General features: G+C 38.2%; 1 protein-coding gene across 4 annotated transcripts in view; it reads left to right on the forward strand.

Moving 5' to 3' along the window:
* PTPRC (protein tyrosine phosphatase receptor type C) overlaps positions 1-22149 on the forward strand; it is a 61276-nt gene extending 39127 nt beyond the window's left edge. For all 4 annotated transcript variants that reach the window (XM_069022901.1, XM_069022904.1, XM_069022905.1 and 1 more), the window contains 23 exons: positions 727-879; positions 1528-1662; positions 2842-3000; positions 5444-5640; positions 7364-7424; positions 8119-8227; positions 9776-9807; positions 10924-11039; positions 11578-11668; positions 11765-11841; positions 12071-12107; positions 12542-12639; positions 13514-13639; positions 15040-15197; positions 15670-15805; positions 16353-16502; positions 16940-17030; positions 17358-17491; positions 18336-18470; positions 18787-18909; positions 19338-19516; positions 20192-20327; positions 20887-22149. In XM_069022901.1, coding sequence (XP_068879002.1) covers positions 727-879; positions 1528-1662; positions 2842-3000; positions 5444-5640; positions 7364-7424; positions 8119-8227; positions 9776-9807; positions 10924-11039; positions 11578-11668; positions 11765-11841; positions 12071-12107; positions 12542-12639; positions 13514-13639; positions 15040-15197; positions 15670-15805; positions 16353-16502; positions 16940-17030; positions 17358-17491; positions 18336-18470; positions 18787-18909; positions 19338-19516; positions 20192-20327; positions 20887-21159 — 2906 coding nt within the window. In that variant the 3' untranslated portion in view covers positions 21160-22149. The remainder of the gene's footprint in view (positions 1-726; positions 880-1527; positions 1663-2841; positions 3001-5443; positions 5641-7363; positions 7425-8118; positions 8228-9775; positions 9808-10923; positions 11040-11577; positions 11669-11764; positions 11842-12070; positions 12108-12541; positions 12640-13513; positions 13640-15039; positions 15198-15669; positions 15806-16352; positions 16503-16939; positions 17031-17357; positions 17492-18335; positions 18471-18786; positions 18910-19337; positions 19517-20191; positions 20328-20886) is intronic.
* Positions 22150-25257: the final 3108 nt, after the last annotated feature.

The raw sequence follows: 25257 nt of genomic DNA on the forward strand, positions 1-25257 counted from the left end.
TGAGGGAAGGGTAGTTCAGAATTCCTGGGATCACCAGCTGAGGGACTACCATCCCCACAGAGTGCAGATCTGGGAACCGAGACCTCTTTTGCTGAGTTTACCAGCTTCACAAATTGCAGACTTCTGGAGATTTTGAGGTCCTGTTTGATTTTCTGAAGGGGAGCTGAGCAGTTTGGAAATGCTGCAGTCTGCAGCTCTGCTGTGAGCTGACCCTTCATAGGCTGCCTGGGCCAGTGGCGGTGCAGGCTCCTGGACGGTGCAAGGCCAGGCTCTCTGCTCTCAGAGCCAGCCATCCTGAGGACATGATGACTCAAAGGCACCTAGTGATAGGGCAAATATGAATGCTGAATGTCCTTATGTGTCCCAGAAAATGGGTAATGAACACCTGGAGATTTCCTGCTTCAGGGAGCTGAAGAGCTAGGAAGCCATTCCAGGGTTCTGCCAGACTCCCCATGACATGTTCTGATTTCTGTAGGAAAGCTGTTTCCTTAGAAAGTCAAATCATATGACCTTTACTGATGAAAATTAAAGATCTATGCAAACTAAGTGTGTAAGAACCTGAAATCTAGTCAGAATAATCAGGTATACATTTTTCTGTTTGGAATATTATGGTAGTTTATTACAAATGATATTGAATAAATACGGTAGAGAAAATCCCGTTTGAAATAGTGCCACATACTTTTGGAGTTGTGAAATATATTGATAAAACTCTTCTTGTGTATACAGATTCACAGTCTACACACTTAGGATATAAAAATTTAACTTGTGGAGAGCTGGAAAATTTATCACCCAACCGTCAGTACTACTGCACTGCATTCATACATTTTAATGAAAGGGATGTTGTCAACCAAAGCTTCCTCCTAAAAACAGACTATGACAGTAAGTGTAATGCTTACTTTTGCTTTACATTCCACATATTTCTGGAACCCCCTACTATGAACCTCATTATCTGTGTTTCCTGGGGCCATCTTCAATGGCCAATTCAAGATACACTTTGAGCAGCATTCTCAGCCATACTCAGGTTCTCCTTCAGCTCTTCCTTCCTGGTCTCCTGCCCTTGTGGTTGTTCTTTGATTGCAGTCACCCTCTCAGTCTTCCAGTCTAAAGCCTTTCTTTCCTTTTATCAGAGACTGTGATAACTTTTTGTTGTTTTTTTGGAGGCTGAGAACATGGTCAACTACAAGGAATTTTGAATGAAAAAAAAGTGCAGATCTAGTCTGAAACAAGTTTCAAACTCTTGATTTGAAGAGTGGACAATTTTAGTAAAATGTGATGTTGCTGTAGTCACCTTGTCCTGAATTAATTAATTATGAAATTACTGTAATATGATGCTTTTACATATACTCAGTTTATAGTTATGTATAATTTCCTGAAGTACAGTAGAAAAAAAATTACATGTTGTTGGTATCTTGCTTTAGTGTCAGATGAAATTTAATTTAATTAATCAAAGTAGGTAAAAAGAGGAATACTTGCATTTTCATTTATTGTTAATTATTGTTAATTATTGTTATTTTTCTTTTACAATAGTTCCAAAAGCACCACAAAACCTTACAGTAATGGATATAAATGCCACAAGTGTAACAGTTACATGGATGGAACCTGAGAACCCTTCAAATAGTCCCATAAGTGGCTACATTGTGCAATTCATTGTGGAAGGCCAAAGTAAGTATATTCACTATTAAATAATTCATTGAATGTATGTAATTACAGAGCACTGAGCATAATGCACTTTCAAGTCCTATTGGAATTTCATAACACTGCAATTTTTTTTTTTTTTTAAACAAACATTTAAATTTGTTTCCTTTGAGGTTGTTCCAGTTGAACTTTCAGTTAAGATTATTCCGTTTACCATGTCAGGACATGACCCTGTCACTGTTCAGTTGGCATAAACATATGGCAGTTAGACATAAACATGTTTAGATAGGTATAGCCAGGGGATTGTCTTCTGCTAAATGGCCACTCCTGTCAGATATGCTGGTCTAGGCCACCTTACATTTCAATGAATAAATCTGTATCCATTGCACTGGGATCATGTTCTCCAGATGCAAGCTTTTCTTCAAAACAAGGAATGGACAATGAGGTTTTTAAAATCAAGAGCCTGATAATAATAAATATGTACCAGGTTTAAGCTAGACCTGGCTTGATTCACCCTTTAGGCTTAATTCAGCCTTTCTGTTCACGTACTGCAGGTTATGTAAACCTGGGCTGCCACAGGAACCAAAGGCTGTCATGCTCCTGTGACCCCTGATACAAATAACCTCTCCCATTCTCCAAGCCCCGAATTTGACCACAACCCAAAAGGGTGGCAGCTTCGTGAGCCAGTGTCTGTGATTGGTTTGACTTGGCCAGTGTAGGAGACCAAGACAGTGATGTGTGGGTGCAGGGAGGCCACATCAGAAGCAGGTAGAAGGAAACATGGAAAGGCCATGGCTCCCCCAGTTCCCCGAGCCACCAAAGCCCCAGCTGCACGGTGGGCAGTAGGTTTGCTCATGTTGCTTCTCATGCAATTCCTTTCTGTCCTGTTTGCCACTCCTGAAAGCAGGACCACCACAACATCTCTGGCATCATACCAGGATAGACATGCTTAGTCTGCAGAGTGACATCTTCCTACTTAGCCCTGCCCAAGCTGAGTGCACTTTATATATATAAATACTCTCTGTATATTTCTATATTTACTCCTCTTCCTGAGCATTCACTTAGCATTAGTAAGCAAAGCAAAGCAACCAAGTTAAAAATAGAAATACACATAACTGTGCTTACAGGTAGCTCTGATAAAGTGTAAGAGTTCTTGCCTTCATAATATAGATTTCATTAATTTCATTAATTAATTTCATTTTTCAGGTGTTCATAACAAAGAAATCCAGACAACTTCCTACACTTTCAGTGAATTTGAACCTTATACCACAGCTTCTGTATCTGTGACTCCATATACAACCAACAAACGCAATAAAACCCTTCGTGGTGCCTGTGAAAGCAGAAACTTTACAACAAAAGCAAAAGGTAAATCTCTAGTTTGCAAACTGTTATGACCTAGGTTGATATAACACAAAGAATATGTACTTCCCTAGTGTAGTTCATTATATTTTATACATGGTATTACTATTAGCCAAGAAAGTGCTTAAAATAATTGTTTTGACATTCATATGTGTCCCTTTTAAAATTACTTAATGTTGAACTATTTTTTCATTATGCACTTGGTATTCATATTTTTCTTATAGATACATAATTTCTAAAAAAATAATATTAATTTGAAATTTTCGTTAAGGTTTTAGGAAGCATTATGTCCCAATCTAAAGAGCAGATTCAAATTAAACAAAAAGAGAATAAAAAATGTTTGCTTTTTTCTTTGTGGCATGAAAGTTACAAAGACATGCAGACTAAACCTTCTGTTCTGTAGTTACCTGTCTGCTTGAAGCAGACCCAGGCTACACCAACACTGAGGTCTATAATGGATGCCAGTTAGTTTGGATGTACCTGTACACAGCTTCCAACACTAGGTTACAGACAAACAACCCTTGTGTGTGCCAACCCTTGTGCTGACAGAAAGGTGTGTGCATCTTTCTGGGGCTATCCTTTGAAATGTATAGTTTGAAGTATACAGTGATCAGAATTGTCACCTGAAGCCCCATGAAAAAAATTAAAAAGCTGATTAATATATTGATAAATGTGAACAGTTTGATCTGAGACTTAACTTTTACAGAAATTTAAATATGGTTTTAATTTTTAGGCAACCCTAATTTGAGCATGATCATGATTCTTTCTATGAAAATCTAGTTTGAGCATATTATCTTTTGAAGCCCCCACTTTCTGGGTTCCACTCATACCTTAATAATTCAGGTGAAGATTAAAGTCTACAATATAAGTTTATGGGTGTGAAAACAACCTCGTTTCCCCCATTTTTGAGAAAATAATGAGTTGCTTCATGAATTATTGGTATTAATTAGAACTTCTCCAACTGTCACAACAGCTGATAACAGGTCACACAGGGAATGGAAGAGTTTTATGGCTTCTTACTGAAGGATGTATCAGTAGAACACAAGTCCTTGGAAGCAGGAAAACCCTTACATTTTATAAAAGAGGTTTTCATCTGCAACAAACACATTGCCTCCAGAAATGTTCACGTTCTCCTTTTCACAGCTCTTTCAGCAGCACGTGGAATAGGAATCTAACAGATCTGCCCTGTGGATAAAAATGATCAGATATGTTGTAACCTCACACTCAGCCAAGTCAAATATCCTGCCACTCCCCACGTGGGATATTTGACCTGCTCATAAAGCCTCACAGGTCTTAGCTCTTCACATAAAGAAAAAAGAAGCTGCCTTTTTTCTTTCTTTCAATATGCTGGTTTGCAAGTTGACATGATTTTGAAGAAAAATTCCATGGCGGTGTTGATGCCTTAGGTTTTAACTTTTATATTTTTCAAATCCTGTACTGCCTAGTGCGTAACTCTGAAGTTTCTTGTGGCCTGTTATCTGCTGTTCTCTCATGCTGGTTAGACATAACAAGCCACTCTAGGTTTCCTTTCCAAGGACACCTTACTGTCCCAGGCCCCAAAATATGTAAACTAAGGCCTTTGAAGAGGAGGGCAAACTTGGAGTAGTTACATCATTAACTGGGGTTGTAATTGGAGAATTGATATGCAAATGGACAAAAGTGTGAAGAGCTCCTGACCCAGGGTCCACCTTGGGTTTAGCCTTTTGACTGCCTAGGGTGTACCTTTGAAGGCCCTTCAAATAAATACCTACCTTTATTCCCTTATTCTTGTCTAGTCTCTGTTTTTAGGTGGCCATCTCAGGCATCATTGTTCTACTGAAATGTGTCTAATGGGGTTGCCTTACACAGGCTGCCTGATTTAGTTTCTGATAGGTTTTATCAGCTCTCAGTGAAAGGAGCTGTGCTCCTCAGTCTGAAGTCTGCAACATTTGCTGCAACAAAAATGAAGTTTGAAACCACAGATTAGACTTAATAGATTCTGTATCATTAAAAAGTTTTTTGTGGCTTTAGGCCAGACTTAAGTGAAGGGACACTGTTCCAAATATTAAAATACACTAGTGACTCCTGGTAGAAAATTTAATTTACAGTAGTTTTGAAATGAATATTCACAGGGAGAACTTTTTTTTTCTCCTGTCTTGTCTGTTGCCCCGTGTTCCTCAAAAGAGAAAGTGATCTCAGATGTAAGAGAGAGATTTGGCATCATACTATTTTTTCAGTCTGACTCTCAGTAGAGCCTTTTCAGTTCCACTTCACATCTTTTCCATCTTAGATAAGCCTATGATTAGGTCAAAATTGATTTTACCTATCTTCTAAATTGGGAATGAAATCTTTAAGGAAGAAAATATATGAAGTTATTGAGAGAAGATAGGAAACAGACATGAGCACATAGAGCTGTTGGGTTTCAAATGATGAGAATAGAGCAAGTAACCCTTTTTTTTTTTGTCTACAGCACCACAAGAAGTGACTGATGTTAAAAAAACATTGACAGCTGATAATGCTGTCCAGATTACGTGCAAAAAGCAAAAAGTGTTTGGGCCACGTACAGAATTTATATTGATTTGGGAGAATGATGGAAAAAATGAAAGCAAAAGCAAGTGTGAATTTAAAAAAGAAAATCTCTTGTACTTAACAAACTATAAATTTAAGGTAAGTTAGCTTGTTGTATTAAAAAATATAAAATATTGCTGTATTTTCAATGTTTAAGCATATTATACTAATTTTAGGAAAAAAGGCAAATATGGTGGTAGAGGAGTCAATTTATGAATCTGTAGGCCTCAGGTGTAAAAAAGTAGCTATTATTTTGGAACTACAATCCATATGTGCCTAACCTATCAAGCAATCCCTTGTGTGCTATTCCACATAGGTTCTGACAGCAAGAAAAATGCAAGTGGAATAGCCTGTTTGTACTTGGCTCAGAGAGAAATTTGGGGGATCGATAAGATTAAAATAGTTTCTTAAGCTTGATTGATATTTTATGTTTTAAAACATATTCCATTTAATGAATGAAGATTTTTGGTTCTTCAGGGACTAATTGGTGTAAAGCAGTTCAGATCCTTTTGCATGTCCTTACATCAGCCTCTTACAAGCCAGTCCTTTTTTCTATCCAAAATATATCATCCTCTGTTTACAAGGTTCACTTTCCTGAAGGCTTCCTGCAATTTTCTCTTCACCCTTTTGGGGTTGCCTGCAAAACCAATGATCTTGTGTGATTCTCTTAATAAGGCCAGTAGAAATATTTTTTATATCCTGATAGCTCCTCTCAGTAAAGTTTAGGCAAGAAAGTAACCAGTAAGGATGATGGAGTTCTCCTACTTTTAGGAAGCAGTTTCATTCATTTATTTCCCACAGTCTTTTCCTCCTTTCTCTTTTTAGCTGCAGAAATGCAGTGTCAGACAACTTGAGTAGTCTCAGTTTTGTTTCAAGATTTTGTATTTTCCCAACAGATTTTGCTCAGAGAGCTCTGTATTTGGAAAATAAAGATGAGGTCCTGTCAGAGCAAAAGATCCTTGCATTGTCCCAGTAGCACAGGATCTTTGTACCATTTAAGGTTTTTGTCCACCACTTTCAGTGAGCAGTTTTCCTTACAGAAGGAATTTGCTTCTGCACCTCTAAATCCTGGCTTCTGCTTTGCACTTTTTTTGCTCAGTTCTTACCCAAAAAACCAGAGAAAGCCTAATGGCCGTAGCTGGTAATGAAAGGACTCTGATCAAGTTCTAGAAGACTCAAGAGGAAAAAAAGCCCAGTGTGAAATATTTGATTGCAAGCTGTCTTTTAGATCTGATAGGCATTTCTATTCAGGAAATTTAAAATGTTGAATAAATGTTAAATATATGACAAAACATAAACACAGCAAAACAAAGTTAGTATTTTAACACCATTTAAAGTAGCCAAAAGTTAATTATGCAAGAAAATTGTTTATTTAATTAAACTTCTATTAATTACCTCCCATACAGAAACTTGTACTAAAACCATCAAATTCAGTTGACTATTTGTATATTTACTGTTGAGGAAATGGGGTTTTTATATATTACATGGTTATTTTTAAGATTTGAGAGGCTTGATGAAAGATAAAATTGATTTTGAGATGCATCTGATTTTTATTTTGTAAAATGTGTTTCCTATTTTTCGAAATTTTTTTTCCTGTCATCTCCATATTTTTGGATCTCGATCTTGCTGTAACTTGGGTAGAAACTTGAGTTGCACCATAAATGTCAATACAGAGATTGACAGCAGGTACTGCTGTCAGTGAGGTTGTCAATAGATGGATGATTTTCAAATATCCATTGTGCTGTGTTTTTAAAGAACTTTATGCAGAAATTTTTACTTGTCATGTCTTAGCATCTCTATTATTGTCATCCACTGCATGCAGATCTTCGTGAATAATGGAGAACTTGATGGGATACCAGTAGTGGGGAGTATAAAAACCAGATGTAAGTAAATATGTAAAGCATCTTTACCTTCAGATTTAGCATAATATAAATAATGTAAATTGCAAATTCGGTTAAATTGCTCCTAATTAAAAATCCAGACTGCCTGTTTTATAGTTAATATTTGATCTGCATTTGAAAAATATTATCCCCTCTCAGTATTAATGTAACAGATCCTGTTGACAAGTCATTAATCATAATTCAGAATTATTACACAGCTGTGGTTTCTTCAGGAAACATTTGAATGCAACTAGAAATTAATTTCTCTAACTTATATTATTCACTTCAGGATTATTTCTCCTGTGTTCAGATCCTGCATTTCAGGAGCTGAACATCTGCGACTTGGCAGAGGTTCCCAATTCCCAGATCAGGAGCAAAAGAGAGCTGCACTGCTCAGGTGTACAGGTCACACAAAGCAGGAGACAAGCACAGTAATGCTGAACCAGTGAGTTGTAGCATTTTGACAGGTGGACTTGGAGAACTTGTTTAAGGGAAAGTTTTCTTAATGAGAACATAAAATTCCCTCCTCTAATTTGGCATAGCAAACTCAAACCAAACACTTAAAAATAACTGTTCAGTTTTTTCTCAAAAAAACCCCTCAAACCAAAAATGGATGAGCCCTGGTTCTAGGGAGTATACAGATTTCTTTTTTTAAAGTAATTTTAAAATAATAAATGTATTCTTTTTCTGTTGATAGATAATTCTAGAGCCTTGATTATATTCCTGGCATTCTTGATCATTGTGACTTCAATTGCTTTACTACTGGTTCTGTACAAAATCTATGATCTTCACCAAAAAAAGCTTAGGTAAGCTTCATGTTTGTCTTCCTCTCTTACATAAATGGTGGTGGGGGGGAGACTTCTGGTTTTTCCACAAGATTTCACAGTGGGTAGTGGCAAAATGTTACATGTTTGATGATTCATTAATACTGGGAAAAGATAACCTTTTACCTTTAAATCCTTTTAAAAGAAACTAATTTTTTGGTGTTTGTCTAATAAAACAAATATAATGAAATAGATTTAAAAATCTCTCTGCTCTACCCTTGTTCAAGGCACAGAACAAAATGACTTTTCCCTAGTTTTGTGAAAAAATGTTCTGAAATATGTGGAAAATATTTCCTTCATTATTTAAATCAAAAATACTAAAAATAATCCACACTTTCTTGTAACCCTTTTGAATGTTTGTTCACCCAGAACAATATCTCGGGGAGGTGTTGTTTATTACAGTGATTTCTCGATGGCAACGAAGCAGTTGTGTAGGAGAGAGGATGGCAATAGAAGGATGGCCATTGCCTTCCCTGATGCCTGTGCCACCTACCTGCAAAGCCAGGCTGACTGCTGCTCTCCTGAGGGGGCATAGGCTGCTGGGAGAGACACAGGAGTTTGGGAAATTTCTTCTGAAACCTCTCAACCCTCTGGCAACAACAGAACTTGGTGACTCCCCTTCCCTACTCTTCCCCTTAGGGGGACAGGGAGCTGCTCTTGCTCAGATGCAAACTTTTATCTTTAGGGAAGCCAAACTAATTTCTGCTTGTACAGCTCCAGAGAGTCTGACTTGTTCTTGGCTACTTAGCATTTAAACTTAATTTCATTATATTTTATACATGTGTTAGTTTTCTGTCGCTAGCAAGAGAAGTGGTGTGAGCAGTCACTCCAGTGAAGAAATTAAATACATGTTTGTTGTAGGTGAGATGGGCAAAATCATGCAAGCAGTAAAGCTTTTTGCTCTCCACCTTGTTTCTCTGTTGTAACCGCTGGACTCTGCCTAGCAGGCTGCTGCTCCCTGAGAGCTCAGCCAGCTTCCCTGGGGCCATGCGAGCAGTCGCATCCCAGAGTCCATTTCCGACAGCCCCGCGAGCTGGCTCTGGCAGCCAGCAGTGTTACAGGGCAGTGGGGGTAAAGAAGGGTCTCTCATGAGGGTTTGAGATGGCTTTAATCACACCTTGTCCCTGCAATGTTCAGAGGTAGAGAGACAGCGAGGTCTGGGTGCGGGGGGGTTTTGTCAGGGGCCCGGGGCGGTCCCTGGGCGGGGCGGGGGCACAGGAGCAAATAGGGGGAAACCGAGGGAGTGCCCAGGGCCGGGGCAGGGAACAGGGGGAACATATGAAATAGGAAAAGCGATGGATTAACAGATCACCGCATTTCTCCACCTCACGGCAGGAGGGCGGGAGGACAAGGATCCCAACCACCTCTGCATAATCCCAGGTGTAGCACTCTTGTTTCACAGACAGCTTGTAATGCAGGCTGCTAGCTAACAACAGCCCTGCTGTTCTCATACAGAACTGATTTTATTTAACTTATTATCATGTATATCTTACTGGTCAAAGCATTTACAGATGCTTCTGCTTCTTACAGCAATTCTTCTGAAGGTGTGAACCTTGTTGCAGGTGAGTATCTGTATATTTAGCAAGTGGAAATAAAATTAGTCTCAGGTCTTGCTGTCACCTTTGGATTGTTTGCATTCTAGGTTACATACATAGATTACAGATATCAACACAATAACACCCTATTTGGAGGGAAAAATACTTCAGTAAATACACAGAAGTATTTGAACTGAAAGTTCATCAATATCTGAAAAATTCTTAATTATTTCATTGCAAACCAAATTTTAGTTATCCTAGACACGTTTGTGATGTTTAACACTGATAACAAATCCAGAATAAAATCCAGCTTAAAACAAAATTTCCCTTTTATGTGCACCTTTTCAAAACAAGAGATTGAACATTACTCAGTTGTTTTTTACTGAAAAATTTTGAAGGCTTTCAAATCCCTAAGACTGAAACTGAAAATTTTGTGCAACTTTTTGTGCAAGATTTCAAAGCCTGTGAAAACAGGATCAGTCAGTACCAGAAGGCTTCAAGACAAAAATAATTTAGAACACTAAAACTCACAGAAACTAACTACATTAAAAGGGAAGTACTACCGTGTTGAAACTCAAATCCATTTGCTTAGATTCACGGTTATTAATGTAAATGTAAATGAAAAATTAATCTATGTCTAGTAAGAGGTGTTAAAACTTGTTCAACTGTTATTTTATCATTCAAGATGATATTACAGATTATTGCAACTCAAAACATAAATTGGAGAAAATTTGTAAAGTTAGGCAATACGTGTTGTTATATTTTAATCACTGACAATAACTGATCAGTACTGAAGCAGAAGGTGAGGCCATGTCACTGCTGTGGGCATTGGGGCAGTTGCTGTTCCCTGAACATGACTGTCACCACATTGTACAAAAGCAGTTAATATGGTCGTGTCCCTGCATGTAGCCTCCAAGGGTGTCTCCAGTCAGGCAGTAGAGCTGGAAAAGTTCTCTTATTCCCACAGCCTGTTTGCTCATGGCTGGCTCAGGCAACACCAGTTTTATAAAACATAAATACACCAAGTTAAAATAAAGAGTTTGGTCCTTTTGTTAATTTATCTGGCAGTTTTAGAATCACATTTACTGGAGTGTAATGTACATTTTCATCATCAGTAACAATAAATGTTTGACTTATTTACAGTGAAAGACGATGACAAGCAACTTCTCAACATCGAGCCAATACCCTCAGAGCTATTGCTGGACACATACAAGAGGAAGATTGCAGATGAAGGAAGGCTTTTCTTGGAAGAATTTCAGGTTTGCCCTTTGCTCAAAATATACCACAGCTTTTTATCCAGGTGGTTGGAAGAATTCCATTCAGGAGCATGTTTGAAGTAGATGTACTAGTTAGAAATAAATAACTAAATAATCTAGAAAATTGAGTGAATTCTCATCTAAGGTCAAATACACCTCAGTTAATTTTGCTACCAATTTCTCCTCATTGTAAGATGACAATAATTTTTTTCCTGAAGGTGTTCTTCAGCAAAAGTATAAAGAACACATTCTAAATACTTCTCATTCTAAAGTACCTTTTAATACATATTTTTTTAAACTTTGTCTTACTGCATAGCCATGGGGATATAAATAATATGTAATTCTGGAGTTATATTACCTATATTAGGGAGAAGAATTTTTTTAACTTTAGATACAAGAAATATATGAAGTAATATTGCATGAAATAGAATGTTACCTTCCAGATTCAGTAATACCAAATTATTTCCATAAGCATTTGACTGTAAGTAAAAGATATTTTAAATTGAGGCTTAACTAATAAAATAAATTTTACATTTTACAGAGTATTCCCAGAGTTTTCAGTAAATTTGCTATAAAGGAGGCCAAAAAGAGCCATAATCAGAACAAAAACCGTTACATTGATATTCTTCCATGTGAGTATTTGTTATAATTTTGACATGTTTTATAAATGTTTGATTTCTCACTGCCTTGAGATAACATAATTATTTTGGTTTAAATGATTTAAACAGATGACCATAACCGTGTTGAGCTCTCAGAGATGCCAGGAGATCCAGGATCAGACTATATCAATGCAAGTTATATTGATGTGAGTGACTTTTACTTAAAAAAAAGTCTTAGATGCTGTGTTAGAAATCATGTAGTCTGTGCTTTTAGAGCATCAACACCTTTGAGGATTTCCATTGGAATTGTTTTCAACTTTGTAATGTATTTAGTATCATTGAACTGTTGCACACTGAATTTATTTTTAAAGTTGCAAATCTTTTAGATTGTTCATGCTTTCTTCCTAAAAGTTAATAACAATGTACTTTTTACAGGGCTTCAAAGAACCAAGAAAATACATTGCTGCACAAGGTAATTTATAACCTTAAAAGAATATGCTTTCTTTATTCACCCATTTTCAGTAGAGTATTAAAATCCTATTAGTAAGCTTAAAGGAAAAATGAAAATCTGACCTTTTGAAATTTAATATGACAAAGTCGTCAATGTGTTTTTGCTTAGGGAATTTTGTGAAGATTAATACATGGTACTTCAAAGGCAGGTTTTTCATGTTGTATAATTTTGCACCAAAAGTTTTCAGATTTCATAGCTATGCACTACAGATGCAGATGAGACTTTTAAGCTGTTGTAGCCTAATGACAGCAGCCATAATGAAATCAAGTGTGTGGCTGTTATTTGTGTGATCTCTGGTTAGCTCTTCAGACTGCATGGCTAAGCATGTCAAGCAGGCAGGGGTTTTTTTCATGTGGCTGCACTCTGAAAAAGTGCCTTAAATTATCTCCTTCTAGGCCCCAAGGATGAAACCACAGATGATTTCTGGAGAATGATCTGGGAACAGAAGGCAACAATTATTGTCATGGTGACTCGTTGTGAGGAAGGAAAGAGGGTGAGAAATATCCATCCTTCCCTCCTTCTATCTTCCCATCCATCTTTTTCCTGAAAACAGAGTGGATTGCTGTGCTGAATTACATATTCTTCTTAGTACTTTTTTTCATTCTTTGCTGTTCTCTCATTGTGGCAGAACCTGTGTTGGAAAGCATGCTAAAACAGTGTTGCCTTATGAATTATCAGTCTTATCATAAAATATCACTTTAGACACAGCTGTAAGTAGCACAGGGTGAGCTTCCAAAGTACACCTAATTAATCCAGAAAAGGGCTCAAGGTAGAACTGTATCTCCTCATAGAATTGTCAGAAAAGATATGGTTTCTATTTTTCTTCTGTCTATTCTGATATCCTGGCAGAGTCTTCAGTAGATCCTAGAAAGAGTATTTTTCCTCTATTGCCTTTATTTTAAGTGGAAGGTTGGATGCTTCTGGCCTGCTTTTGTTCCTTATTCCAGGTACAGCAGGAAGAAAGGGAGCTGCTGTTTTAGCTGCATTTAAAGATGTTGACAGCCTTCAGATTTACAGCACACCCAAGCTGATATTATAGGCAGGCAGGAGCAGCAGCCCTCATTGAAGACTGAAAAAGAAGCCACGGAAGTAGCTGCAAACATTTCTACAGCTATCAGGCAACAGCAGCAGTCACAGTTCATTGTTTCAACTAGTGCACAGGATTTTTTTTTTCCCCTCTTTACATCTGAAACTAAATTCCATGGCCATGAATTTCAGGTCAGAGGCCTGAGTTGTTAGATATTTAGAATTGAGAAGTTGGAAAAGCTATACTGAGTTGCCATCTACTTTAAATTAGGCTTTTTTCTAGCTCTCAGCTCTCTACCACTTTGCTGTTTTGCTGCTGACTTAACATCATCTCTTCATAGAACAAATGTGCCCAGTACTGGCCATCAATGGAGAATGGAACTGCAACGTATGGGGACATCATTGTAAAGATCAATGAAAGTAAAACATGTCCAGACTATGTTATTCAGAAACTGCACATCACAAATGTAAGTTGACTCAAAAGTGTGAGACTGACTGGAACTGGAGTGTCTATTTGGAGTCTGCATTTTAAGAAAGAAGAGTCAGCTATTAATGGAAGATGCTCTGCTGTCTTTCCTAAGCATGATATAGCTCAAGGGAAAACTTAGATGTAGGTGTTCTTGCTTGCAAAGCTAGATATATATTTCCCAACTTCAAAAGGTATTTTTCCTTAATCCTCTGGGATCTACATTTAAGATTAAACTATTAATACGCTGACAAGTGGTAAAAAATTAGTAAATACGCTGTGGTTTCCTTATGTATTTAGTTTGTTCTTTAAAACAAAAAAGTTGCTGGTTTGTGCATATCCCAGTATAACCTTCTGCAACTACAATCAGTGTGACACATAGATAACCATTATCTGCCCTCATGATAATTGTGCAGTGGGACAATTACAAATCCTGGTAATCTCGAGTGCATTTATAAATGTGTTTTAAAATCACCATTTAGATATGTTTAGGGTCATCAAGTCTGGTTAATTGCTCTCTTTCACATATCTGAAGTCACATTAGTTGCCCTATGTAATTGAGAACAAAATTTGCCATCAAAGGCTAAACTCTCACCTCAGGCCCTTTGCAAAAATATTTTGATGATAAATGGAGCCTAACTCATAGCTAAAAAGCGTTCACACTCAAAGTGTAAATCTGCTGACAGATCTTCAGCAAAGCAACAGAATCCATCCATCTTGACCCATTATTACAGCTGGAAATTCCTATTCTGCTGTCTCATATTGCATTAAAATTTACTCAGAAAGTGGTCAGATTAAAAGAAAGTTGTAACTTCATGTGGTCAGTGAGTAGATCAGGATGTTAAGAATTGACTATTTACAAAGACATTGCTCTGTCACTTGAGGAATCTGACATTAGAAATGAGAGATTGCAGTGGGTTGAGGGCTGATATTTTTCGAGCTGTCTGCTTTTTGTTCAGCTGACATCATATCAGTAAAGATAAAATGGATATTGGTTGTGGAATTTAAGAGTGATCCCTGGAAGAAAGTGAAGACTTCTGCATTTGTCGTAGAGTAGTGATGTATAATTACTGAAACACTGGCAATTACTGAAACAACTGAATAATTCAACTCTGAGTAAGAATTTGAGCATTAATTACTGGGATGTGCCTGTACAACCATACTAACTCTTGGCCAGTACAAGCATGTCATTGAGGGGTTTTTCTCATTTGGTTTTATAATCATGGTTGTCAAAACTTAGATCCTCCCTTTCAGTCTAGCATCAACATATCAAATTCAACTCAAGACTTCACATGCTTTGAGCTTTAATCTAGTCACTTCTACTTAAGTATACATATATATACATATATTCATATATATAGAGAGTGATATGTGTTAAAAACAACACTTCACTTTTTCTAGGGAAGAGAAAGGACAGCTGGAAGAGATGTCACTCATATCCAGTTCACAAGCTGGCCAGACCATGGAGTCCCTGAGGATCCTCATCTTCTTCTCAAACTCCGACGCAGAGTTAATGCTCTCAGCAACTTTTTTAGTGGTCCAATCGTGGTTCATTGCAGGTAAATATATATTATTCTTCAAAAAATTTGGTAATGTAAATGACTGAAATGAAGCTATTCAGAAAAGGGAGCTGGCAAAAGTGTTTCTCTGATCCCAGATTTTGTGACTTAAACACTTGAAAATGAGGCAGCCAAAGATACACAAGGCCTGTTTTCTGGAGGATATGAAGGAAATTCAGGTTGATAAAACCTGAGGATACACAGACTTTTGAAAAACAGCCAGATAAATGTTGGGCTGCTCTGGCTATAAGCACCATATTTGGCCATGTTGGCCTTGCTTTCACTAAAAGATACTAAAAATGCAAACTGATCATTGTTTGTGTTGCCAATAAATTTACAGCAAGAAGTGTTTTCAGTTACTTTGAATCCTGTTGTTGCACTTTTCCCGCTTCACTCTCCTGACTGCTCCCCTCAGAGTGGGAGTGGGAGCTGCCATTCCCGTTTGATAACCAAATCCCTTTGCGCTTCGCAGTGCCGGCGTTGGGCGCACCGGGACGTACATAGGGATTGATGCCATGTTGGAGGGGCTGGATGCAGAGGGCAGAGTGGATGTTTATGGCTACATTGTGAAGCTGCGTCGGCAGCGATGCCTCATGGTCCAAGTAGAGGTATGTCCCTGAAACTCCTGTCACTTACAGCTCTCCTTCACTAGGGCTTCAGCAGTATTTCTCACAAGTGCACTGCTCAGTTCAGTTGAAGCTGTTCTTAGAAAATATAGCTCTGAAAAGTATTAAGAGGGAGAAAAACTTCCAACATAATTTTTCAATTTTAGAAACTTCAACTTTTTAAGTTTAGACTTTAGAGGAGGAAGCCAAGGAGAACAGCTTTCTGGCTTACAATTCACAAGTGCAAAATTGAGCTTGCAAAGTCAAACTTGATTTTAAAAATTCTAAAATGCATCTGCCTAAGTGCAATTTTCATTTGAGTTGAGTACAAAAAAAGTTATGGACTGATGCAACACATGTTTTTAACTTATTGCAGCATTTTACAGTTTTAACACTTGTATTTAAGACCTGTTTAATGTTAATGCTTAATATTAATAACACTAATGCTGATATCATGGGAGTAATAGCTTCTTATAATGGTTTTTAAAAGTGTTATGGTTTTTTTACTCTAATAATTTCATGTTTAAAATCTTCAAATGGCAAACACCAGTCACAGTACATCCTTATTCATCAAGCGCTGGTGGAATACAATCAGTATGGAGAAACAGAGGTCAGTCTCTCAGAACTGCATTCCTGCCTTAATGGTCTGAAAAGAAAAGACCACCCGAATGAGCCTTCTCCGCTGGAGGCAGAGTTCCAGGTAAATAAGCTTTGCATTTCAGTCACCCTAACTTCCCACTTGTATTAGAAAATGCCTTGCACAATAGTCATGAGATAGAGATACCAGAGGTAATAGATCATTTAGGTGATATTTTATTTCTCTGGCACAGAAAGTTTCTTTACCTTCATGAAACAAATCTGTATATGAATGAAGTTTTATTTCTGCTTTGGTGTTAGTATTTTTAAGAAAGATGGAGCTCACAGAATTATTACTTGTGTCTGTCTTCATGGTTTCCTGTGCCATTGTGCATGGGTAGCAGGCATTTTTTAACTTTAGTTCAATGTGACCAAAGTTTAAAGAACTAAAGTAAGGAGTGAGGCACTGTGAGATGAAGACTGGGTATGAGTGTCCTGAGGAGATGATGATCTCAGGAACGATTTTAATCAAGCATAATACCAAACATCCTCTTTCTTCAGCGATTACCATCCTATAAGGGGTGGCGGACGCAGAACACTGGGAATCGGGAGGAAAATAAAAGCAAAAATAGGAACGCCAACATAATTCCTTGTAAGTATTTTCCATTGCCTGATTTTATCGCACCTTGCCTTATTTCATCTGTTATCTTCTAGTAGAAAAGTTTTGAAAAAATGGGCAAATCACCTTAAAGGGTAGTATTTGATTAGTATTCGCAACACTGTAAAATTAGAAATTTCTCATAGTGATGAAAAAAAAAGAGATGAGTTTTAGCCAATGTGAATTATTGGGAGTGTTTCTTTCAAGCAAGGTGACCTTGGTTCTGCAGTCTGTTGTGAAAGGACTGGCCTTTTCCATTCCCTCCCCCCCTACAAATGCAGGGGGCCGTGTGCTGTGACGGTGACACTTTGTCTCACACAGATGACTTTAACCGAGTGCCCATCAGGCATGAACATGATTGCAGTAAGGAGAGTGAGCATGATTCAGATGAGTCCTCGGATGAGGACAGCGACTGTGAGGAATCCAGCAAGTACATCAATGCTTCCTTCATAACTGTATGTATTTAGAGGATCCACTATAGGCATTTCACAATCTTTCAGCTAAAACTCTTTTTCTCTTGTTGGCATCACAATAGAAAAGAATTTAGTTGAATAAGGGAGAAGGATCTGATGGTTGATTGGCCAATCCATCTATGTTTAAAACCATTAGCCTTCAGACTGGCCTCATGATAACATGTATTTCTATCAGTGGGCATCTGTCTACGGGTTAAACCAGATAAATATTTTCCCTGTTAGTGAAATGTGAGTATAGTTATTCACATGGACCAAACCCTACCACTGAAAATCGGAGCAAACAGTTTTTTGGTATCATTATAAATCCAAAGAAGAAAAACAGTTATTGGTCACAAATGAAGTAACTGATTTTAGTGGAATTACTAGCTAAGTTCCATCTATCTGAATCCTTTGAAATGCTGCACAGTTAGGATACTTACTCAGGGTAAATGTATCTTTATTTTTAGGCAGCTCAGTGTGAACTGACTGGTGCACCAACTTTGTGTGGTATAAACACAGTTTCTTAGTGGTAAAACTAAATAGCTGTGTAGAACAGAATGTTGTACCCCTTAAAAATATGGTTTGCAAAAAATGGCAGGGTGAGGTGTCACCCACTGCAGCACATTGTTGTCAGTCTGAAGTGATATTTTTCTTGGGAGGATTGACTTTAATGTCATTTGGGTAGTAGAATTCCTTTAAGACCATTACCTACTGTGATAGGCATGTTTTCCATGTAAACAAAATGGTTCATTAATTTATCCCATGGGGTATTCCTTAAATAACAATGAGTTCTATCATTTGACAATCACATTTTGGATGAATTGAAGGAAAAAAATTTCTTTTATAGGGTTACTGGGGTCCAAAAGCCATGATTGCAACACAGGGACCACTGCAGGAAACTATCTCTGACTTCTGGCACATGGTGTTCCAAAGAAAAGTCAAAGTTATTGTTATGCTGACAGAGCTGAAGGAAGGAGATCAGGTGAGGGTATTGTCTGCACACTGACATACTGAGTATCCTCTATGTGCAAACAAAACACTGCACTGCACTTTCTCATTCCCTCGCTCCACTTTCCATAGCATGAGGAATTTGCATTTCCAATGTATTTTGCTCTATCATTTACCTACTTAATTTACTCTGTAATGAATTTTTGATGGAAAAGTGTATGATGCTATATTTTAAAGTACAGTGGAATTCCTCCTACTTTAAAGTTACTAAAATCTGTAAGTGCACATGGAAGGCAAAATCAAAGGAGATTTGAATGGTAATCACTGACTTGCACTTTTATCCATTTTAGGAACTCTGTGCACAGTACTGGGGAGAAGGAAAGCAAATACATGATGGCTTAGAAGTTCAAATGGCAGATGTCAACTCTGGTCCTAGCTATACCATACGTGCATTCGATGTTACACATCTGAAGGTAAAAGTTTTTTTGCTAATTCCAAAAGGAGGTTTCCAAGAAGTTTTTAAATTTAAAAAAAAATTTATAAATTTAGCCTCAAAAAAGAGAAGAGACAGTTCCCACTGCAGTTCTCTCCTGCTCTAAGAAATGGAAATATTTTTCTCTTCCAGACCAGCAGTCAGTCATGAGAAATGCTATAAATTATCCCAAGTTTTCTATGTAGTGAGTTGCTGAGATGGTGGGAGGGGAGTCTCAGGAGATCAGCTGTCTTTTGTACTTCGAACAAAGCTTGGATGTGTACCTCCCTCATATTCATGAGGTAGAACTACCACCCTGGAGTTCCTCAGGAATATAATTCTTCCTTTGTAAATCAGCAGCAATAGAGTTACTATGTGAATCCATATTTTATCCTGAACATTAACTACATCTCCACTGCTGTTTTCCAGACAAAAGAAACTCAGAAGGTATATCAGTATCAGTACCGTAAATGGAGTGGCTGTGACGTTCCAGAAACCCCCAAAGATTTAGTCAGCATGATTGCCAGCATTAAACAAAAGCTTCCAGCCAGATCAGCCACTGAGGACAACAGGAGAACCCGCAGTGTCCCACTCCTTGTCCACTGCTGGTAGGTCTGAGTTCAGCACACATATTCACCTAGCTCTAAGTTCTGGGTGTGCATAGCAACCATAATTTTGGGATGCCTATCTTTTCTCACAAGCCTTTCCATGTGTCTGGAGACTCAACTCCCCCTAGAAGATTCCTTGAATTGCTCAAGCTTGACCTTTTGAACTGTAGTGATGAAAAGAAAGCACACTTCTCTTGGGCAAGTGTTGGCACAGAGCAGGTGCTATGAGCAGCTGCTCTTGGCTGGTGCACCTATTTTATGGGGAAATGCTAGGTCAGAGTGCACTTTCAGGATGCACTAGTGAATATCCTGTAGAGTTTTTAGGATCATCTCCTGCTCTAGTATAAAATTCACTTTTCTAGGACTGTTTCAGGGAATAGCCTTGCATGCCATCTAAACGAGAAGATAATCCTGCTAACAATAGTTGAGACTGCAAGTCTGACACTTTGAATTTCTCTCTTCCCCTTAAGTGGTACTTGAGATCCAGGTAGTCTCTAGAAAAACTATGTCCTGTGTGAGTCCTGCACATATAATTAATTGTGACAATTTCAGTTCAGTAAAAAATGCTTTGGAAATGTAAATGAGTATAAAGGCTTTAAAACATACCTAACATTTAGTCAGAAGACTTCTGATTTTACATTGTAAATTTATGTGTACATTTTACACATCTTCTAGTGATGGATCACAGCAGACTGGTGTATTTTGTGCTTTAATGACCCTCTTGGAAAGTGCAGAAGTAGAAGAAGTAATAGATGTTTTCCAAGTCGTAAAATCTCTTCGTCGCACCAGGCTGGGAATGGTCTCCACCTTTGTAAGTAAATCTTATGAATTAAAAAAGATGAGGTTACTTATCAAGGTCACTAATATCCTCATAACCTTGGGCATAATTTCTGTATAGGGAGCACTGATTCTAATTGGAACATTCACACTCACCAGCATTTGGGCATTGGTCTTAGCTGATAGGAATGAAGGAGTCTGAGATGTCCAGAGCTGCAATTCTGTACCACCTTTGGAAAGGGTGAATAGTATAAAACTACAAATTGCGTAAATTGCTGTTCCTGCAGCTGGTTCATGACGTATGGGCAGTGTCCCTTCTGCAGTTGGGAGATTAACTCCATTTGCAGGCTGGTAGCCACTGAGTGTTTTGTTTCCATCACTCCAGAGGAACTCTCTCTGTGGCATATTCACATGAAGTCAGAATAAACTATAGGAGCAGCACTCTCTATGCCAAAAACTGGAAGCTTCTTCAAATGCAGTCTTGCTTGTCCAACTACATGCTACATGCCTAAAATTTAAGAGAACAGGGAAAGAATGGATTAATTCTTGGGCTCTGAGCATTCCATTCACACTAACTTCCCTTTATTTTTAAGGAACATTACCAGTTTCTGTATGACACCATTGCCAGTACCTACCCTGCACAGAATGGACAAATAAAGAAGAACAGCCAGCAGGAAGATAAAGTGGAATTTTGCAGTGAAGTAGGAAAATCAGATCAGGAAACTGATTTGATCACAACTGGTCTTGCCACACCACTGCCAGAGGAAAAGGAGCCACCTGAAATATGTGATGATTCTAAGGCTGCAGATAGCACTAAGGGAACAGAAAGCTCTACAAATGGCCCCACAACTCCAGTTCTATCTTAGAGCTAGACTAAAAAAAAGTGCTTTTTCACATGCAAAAAATCTTAAGCAAAGGAAGAGGTATAAGATTTCTTCCTCTTCCCACTTTTTTTTTTTTTTTTTTTGGAAAATATTTAGTTATTTCAGTTTTTGAAAGGTACAAATTTAAAGGAATACTTGAAACTTGTAGAGAGCGACAAAGAACTGTGGCAGTTTAATTTTTGTGTAGATTAGCATTTAATACTTCTCCAGAAACCTTCTCACTATTTTTATACTTTGCCTTTTAAAAATATGTACAGTGTAATGCTATGCTGAGCAGTGTGAAGGAAAATTTTTTATTTCTGTAACAAGGGAAAAAGAAACTCAGAACAAGATTATTGTGTTGCAAGAACAGGTCTGTCCTCAAAACTACTAGCAAGTAAGTGAACCTATAGTTAAGCATATATTCTAGTATTTCAGGAGTAATGAGAGCATTAATAATACTCGGGACTTGTGGGACTTGGACAGTTTTAAGACCTTATCGTTTACATCATGTGGCAATTCCAAAGAATTCGGACTTAAAAAGAGCGTGTAAATCCTCCCATATCAATGTGGAATAGCAATTTTTGCATTTTTCTGACTGTCCTCAAGGTGTCCTTATTGCTCCACTTATATTAATCTGATATTCCAGAGTTAGAATACTATAGGAGTTTGGAGAGTGGATTTGAATCATTGCAACAGTTTTGATTGAAAACACATCCTGTTTACTCTTAGAGCTTAAAGAACTGAGTGCTTGCACATTTCTTATGCTTACTTTTATTTAAAGGACTACTTCCATAATGCCTCCAACCTTTTTTCAGAATTGGAAAATACTTCGATAATTTTCCTCAAAACTTGTAGATTTTAATTGGTACAAGATTTTTTTTTTTCATAATGATGTTTTGTATGTTGCAATTATGGTATTTTTACTATTTCGTGCTGGATTTTAGCCTACTGTTTTTAGAACAAATAAAAAAGATAATTAATAGTTGATAAGGTGAAAATTCTTTTGTTATCTAGTACTATGGAAACTGATCATTTACTTCTAAAGGTATAAAAGCTTGCACTGTCCCATACATGGATAAAATTTACAAATGTCGGTAGGAAAACACATAATTTAATTCTTCTAAAACTGTGTGTGTACCCAGGTAAGTGTCATGACTCTCAGAACACAGGAAAGAGGCTTCATTTTATTTTGCTTGAAGCCATTAAAGGAACAGTCACCCAACAGATTCAGTGCTCCAAGTTTATCACTGCTTATTCCTAATTTCTCATTGCAAAACACAACTGAAAATACTTAGAGAGCTGTCTAAACAACATGTACAGTCACACTTGGTTAAAACCCTAATTTAATTGTGCTGTTAGCCTAGATCAAATATTTCATTTACAATTATCAGCTCAGACAAGTGCTTGCTGGCAGTCTTGCTTCAGAAAGTGTCAGCAAGCAGACACAGAGCAGGGGGATTCCACTTGGCTGTCAGCTGAACTCCCTTTTCAACAAGGACTTGTGTTAGGTGATAAACTAGCAAAGCTGAAGGGGGTCATCTGTGGAGGGAAAGCTCTAGGGACTACATGGGAAGATAATTTCAAAGATATTGTAGGCCCAAAATCTGTTGGCTAGTTTTAAAGGAACTAAAAACAAAACTGCAAATTTAGCATGCCTTGAAGATTAAAAGTATAAAGAACCTTGGATGCAGATTAGTTCACTGGTGTTCATTGCATGTCAGAGAACAATTAATTTATTTTCCTTCTTTTAAGATTTGCCAACTGTAAAGCCTCTCTAGCTAGTTCAGGTAGTAAAATAAAGAGGTGAGTGCTGCTGTCTAATCGAAGGCTGTGGAGACAGAGACTAGTCACACTTTTAAGAATAACTGAAAGTGTTTCCCAAATCAAAAATTACACCAAACTTTTCTTGTTTTAAATCTGAGGGCACTCATATACTTCAATTCCTTGAAAAAAGGTTCCTATGGTTTTTAAGCTCCTGCAACACTTAGGCTGTAAAAACCTTGGGTGATTTTGATTTGTTTGATTATTTTCTAGAATGATTTCTGTGGTCTTTTGCTGGTATTTTTAAAAGAGAAGAATGCCAAGTTAACTCTTGATTTGTGCATGTACTTTGAAAAAGTCCTCAACTGTGTTAAATTTTCCTTCATGCACATTTTCATTATTAGAGAAATGGAGCTTTACACTGAAACTGCCATCATGTGCCTGGTGTGAACCACTTTTGCAGTAAAGTTCTTTACAGTCACAAGGAGGTAAACTGAGCTCTTGGCTTTTAATTATTTTCAAATTAAAGAACATATTGTAGAATCAAACCTCATTAAATCCCAGTATGATGATTGAAGGAGGCTGTCTTAACATAGTTTAGAAGTTCTGGTTGCTTCCAGCAACTCTCCATGTGTGTGCCAGGTATGCTTTGTTGCCTTCTCTTTTGTCCATTTCTTTCCAAACATCCATGAGGTGGTGACACAGAGCTTGTAGAAGGTGGTCCTTATGCTGGATGGTCCAGCCACTTGCCTTATTCACTTCTAGGATTAATTTCAGGTTCCCCAGGAACACAGTGAAACATTTTACAGATGAGAAGCCCAAGCTTGTAAGCTTTGCTAGGAACTGCTTTGGCTCTGTCAGGGAAATAACAATAGTGTAGCACACTGGAGACTTGAGATAGCCTGTAAGTTGAGAAACAGCCTCAAAGTAAGATGAAAAATGTTTATCTCATGAAGTACAGCTAAACCACAGAAAGCCTGCTAACGACTGACTCAAGCTGAGAGAGGCACTCTTGGAGCATGGTTTAGAATCTGAAGTCCAGGATAAAAACAACTAAGCAACAAATGAGCTGAGAGAGGACTTTGAGCAACAAATGAAGGTAATCAAGTGTTCATGTGACCAGAGTGACTGGATTTCTCCCACAATTTTCTGGGTAGATGCTGACATAAAGGTGGGTATGTAAAAATTACAATGCTGTGTTAGTGGAATCCAGTGTGGGAAGATGGGGGAGAGGAAGAACCCCAGAGTCTACCCAAGATTCTGCTCAGTCAGGTAAATGCAGTGAGGAGTGGGCTGTGCATGTTTGCTTTTGTTCAGTTTTTTCCTGTTTCTCATGCTCTGTAATGAGCAAGGCAGTTATATTAAAACATTTTCAGAGGCTGTACAATCCCACAAAACGGGGCCAGCACGCAGAGCTCTGGCAGTCAGAGTTCCAGGAGATGGCAAAAGCCCTGCTGCTCTCCCACACCCCAGCTCCCACTGCTGGGTTTCTGCTCTTGCAGGGTATGTTTGTGCCTGCTCCTTTCCCACCCACATGTGCAGCCAGTGTCCATGAACTCACCCTCTCCACTTCTGAGCCAGCTGGTGCTGCCGGAGCACATGCTCCAGTGGCACTGAGCTCACTCCCACTGGGAAAGGAAGGGCATTCTGCTCCTTGCTCTGAATGGACAGGCTGAGGGGAGCTGGTGGCCACATGCAGGAGCCAAGGGTCTGGACAGCCCTGGAGGGTCCCCACCTGTCCCACCCCTCTGCTCCCTGTTACCCTGAGGACACCTCCTGTGCAGGAGGGCTGCTGGGGCACTGAGGCAGGCAGTGAGTTCTGGGTTTTGCTGCAAATCTGGAAAGCTGGGTGAAATCTGGTATGAGAGGCACAAACTGTGCTGGGGAGTGGGTCTGAGCCACAGGAAGTGCTGGGGCTAGGAGTTACAGAGGGAAGAAAAGTACTACCATCATGAGCTGTTTGTTTGTGTGAGGCAGTAAAGAAAGTAAAGTGAGTAGCGGCTCCAAGACAGGTGTTTCATTAAGCAAGAAACTGTATGCTTTATTTAACATTCCTCAGAAAAACTCTCCAGTAGCAATGCTTATCTCTTTGATAAGGCATCTTGCTTTTGTAAAGGCCCAGGGTTTTTTGACATGGTACATTCTACAGATTGCCTCTAAAAGAATATCAGAAATTCCTGGATGGCTCTACACAGCTGTACCACAGCTATTTTTCCACACATAAAGCAACTGTTTGCCAAGGACCAACATGCTGGTTTTAGACTAGGGAGAGCTACAGCAGAAGAAAAGGAAGTTTCAGTTACAGAATACAGAACATTTCTGTATACATCAGCTCTG

Source organism: Aphelocoma coerulescens, chromosome 8 (assembly GCF_041296385.1).
Source record: "Aphelocoma coerulescens isolate FSJ_1873_10779 chromosome 8, UR_Acoe_1.0, whole genome shotgun sequence".
Classification (NCBI taxonomy): domain Eukaryota; kingdom Metazoa; phylum Chordata; class Aves; order Passeriformes; family Corvidae; genus Aphelocoma; species Aphelocoma coerulescens.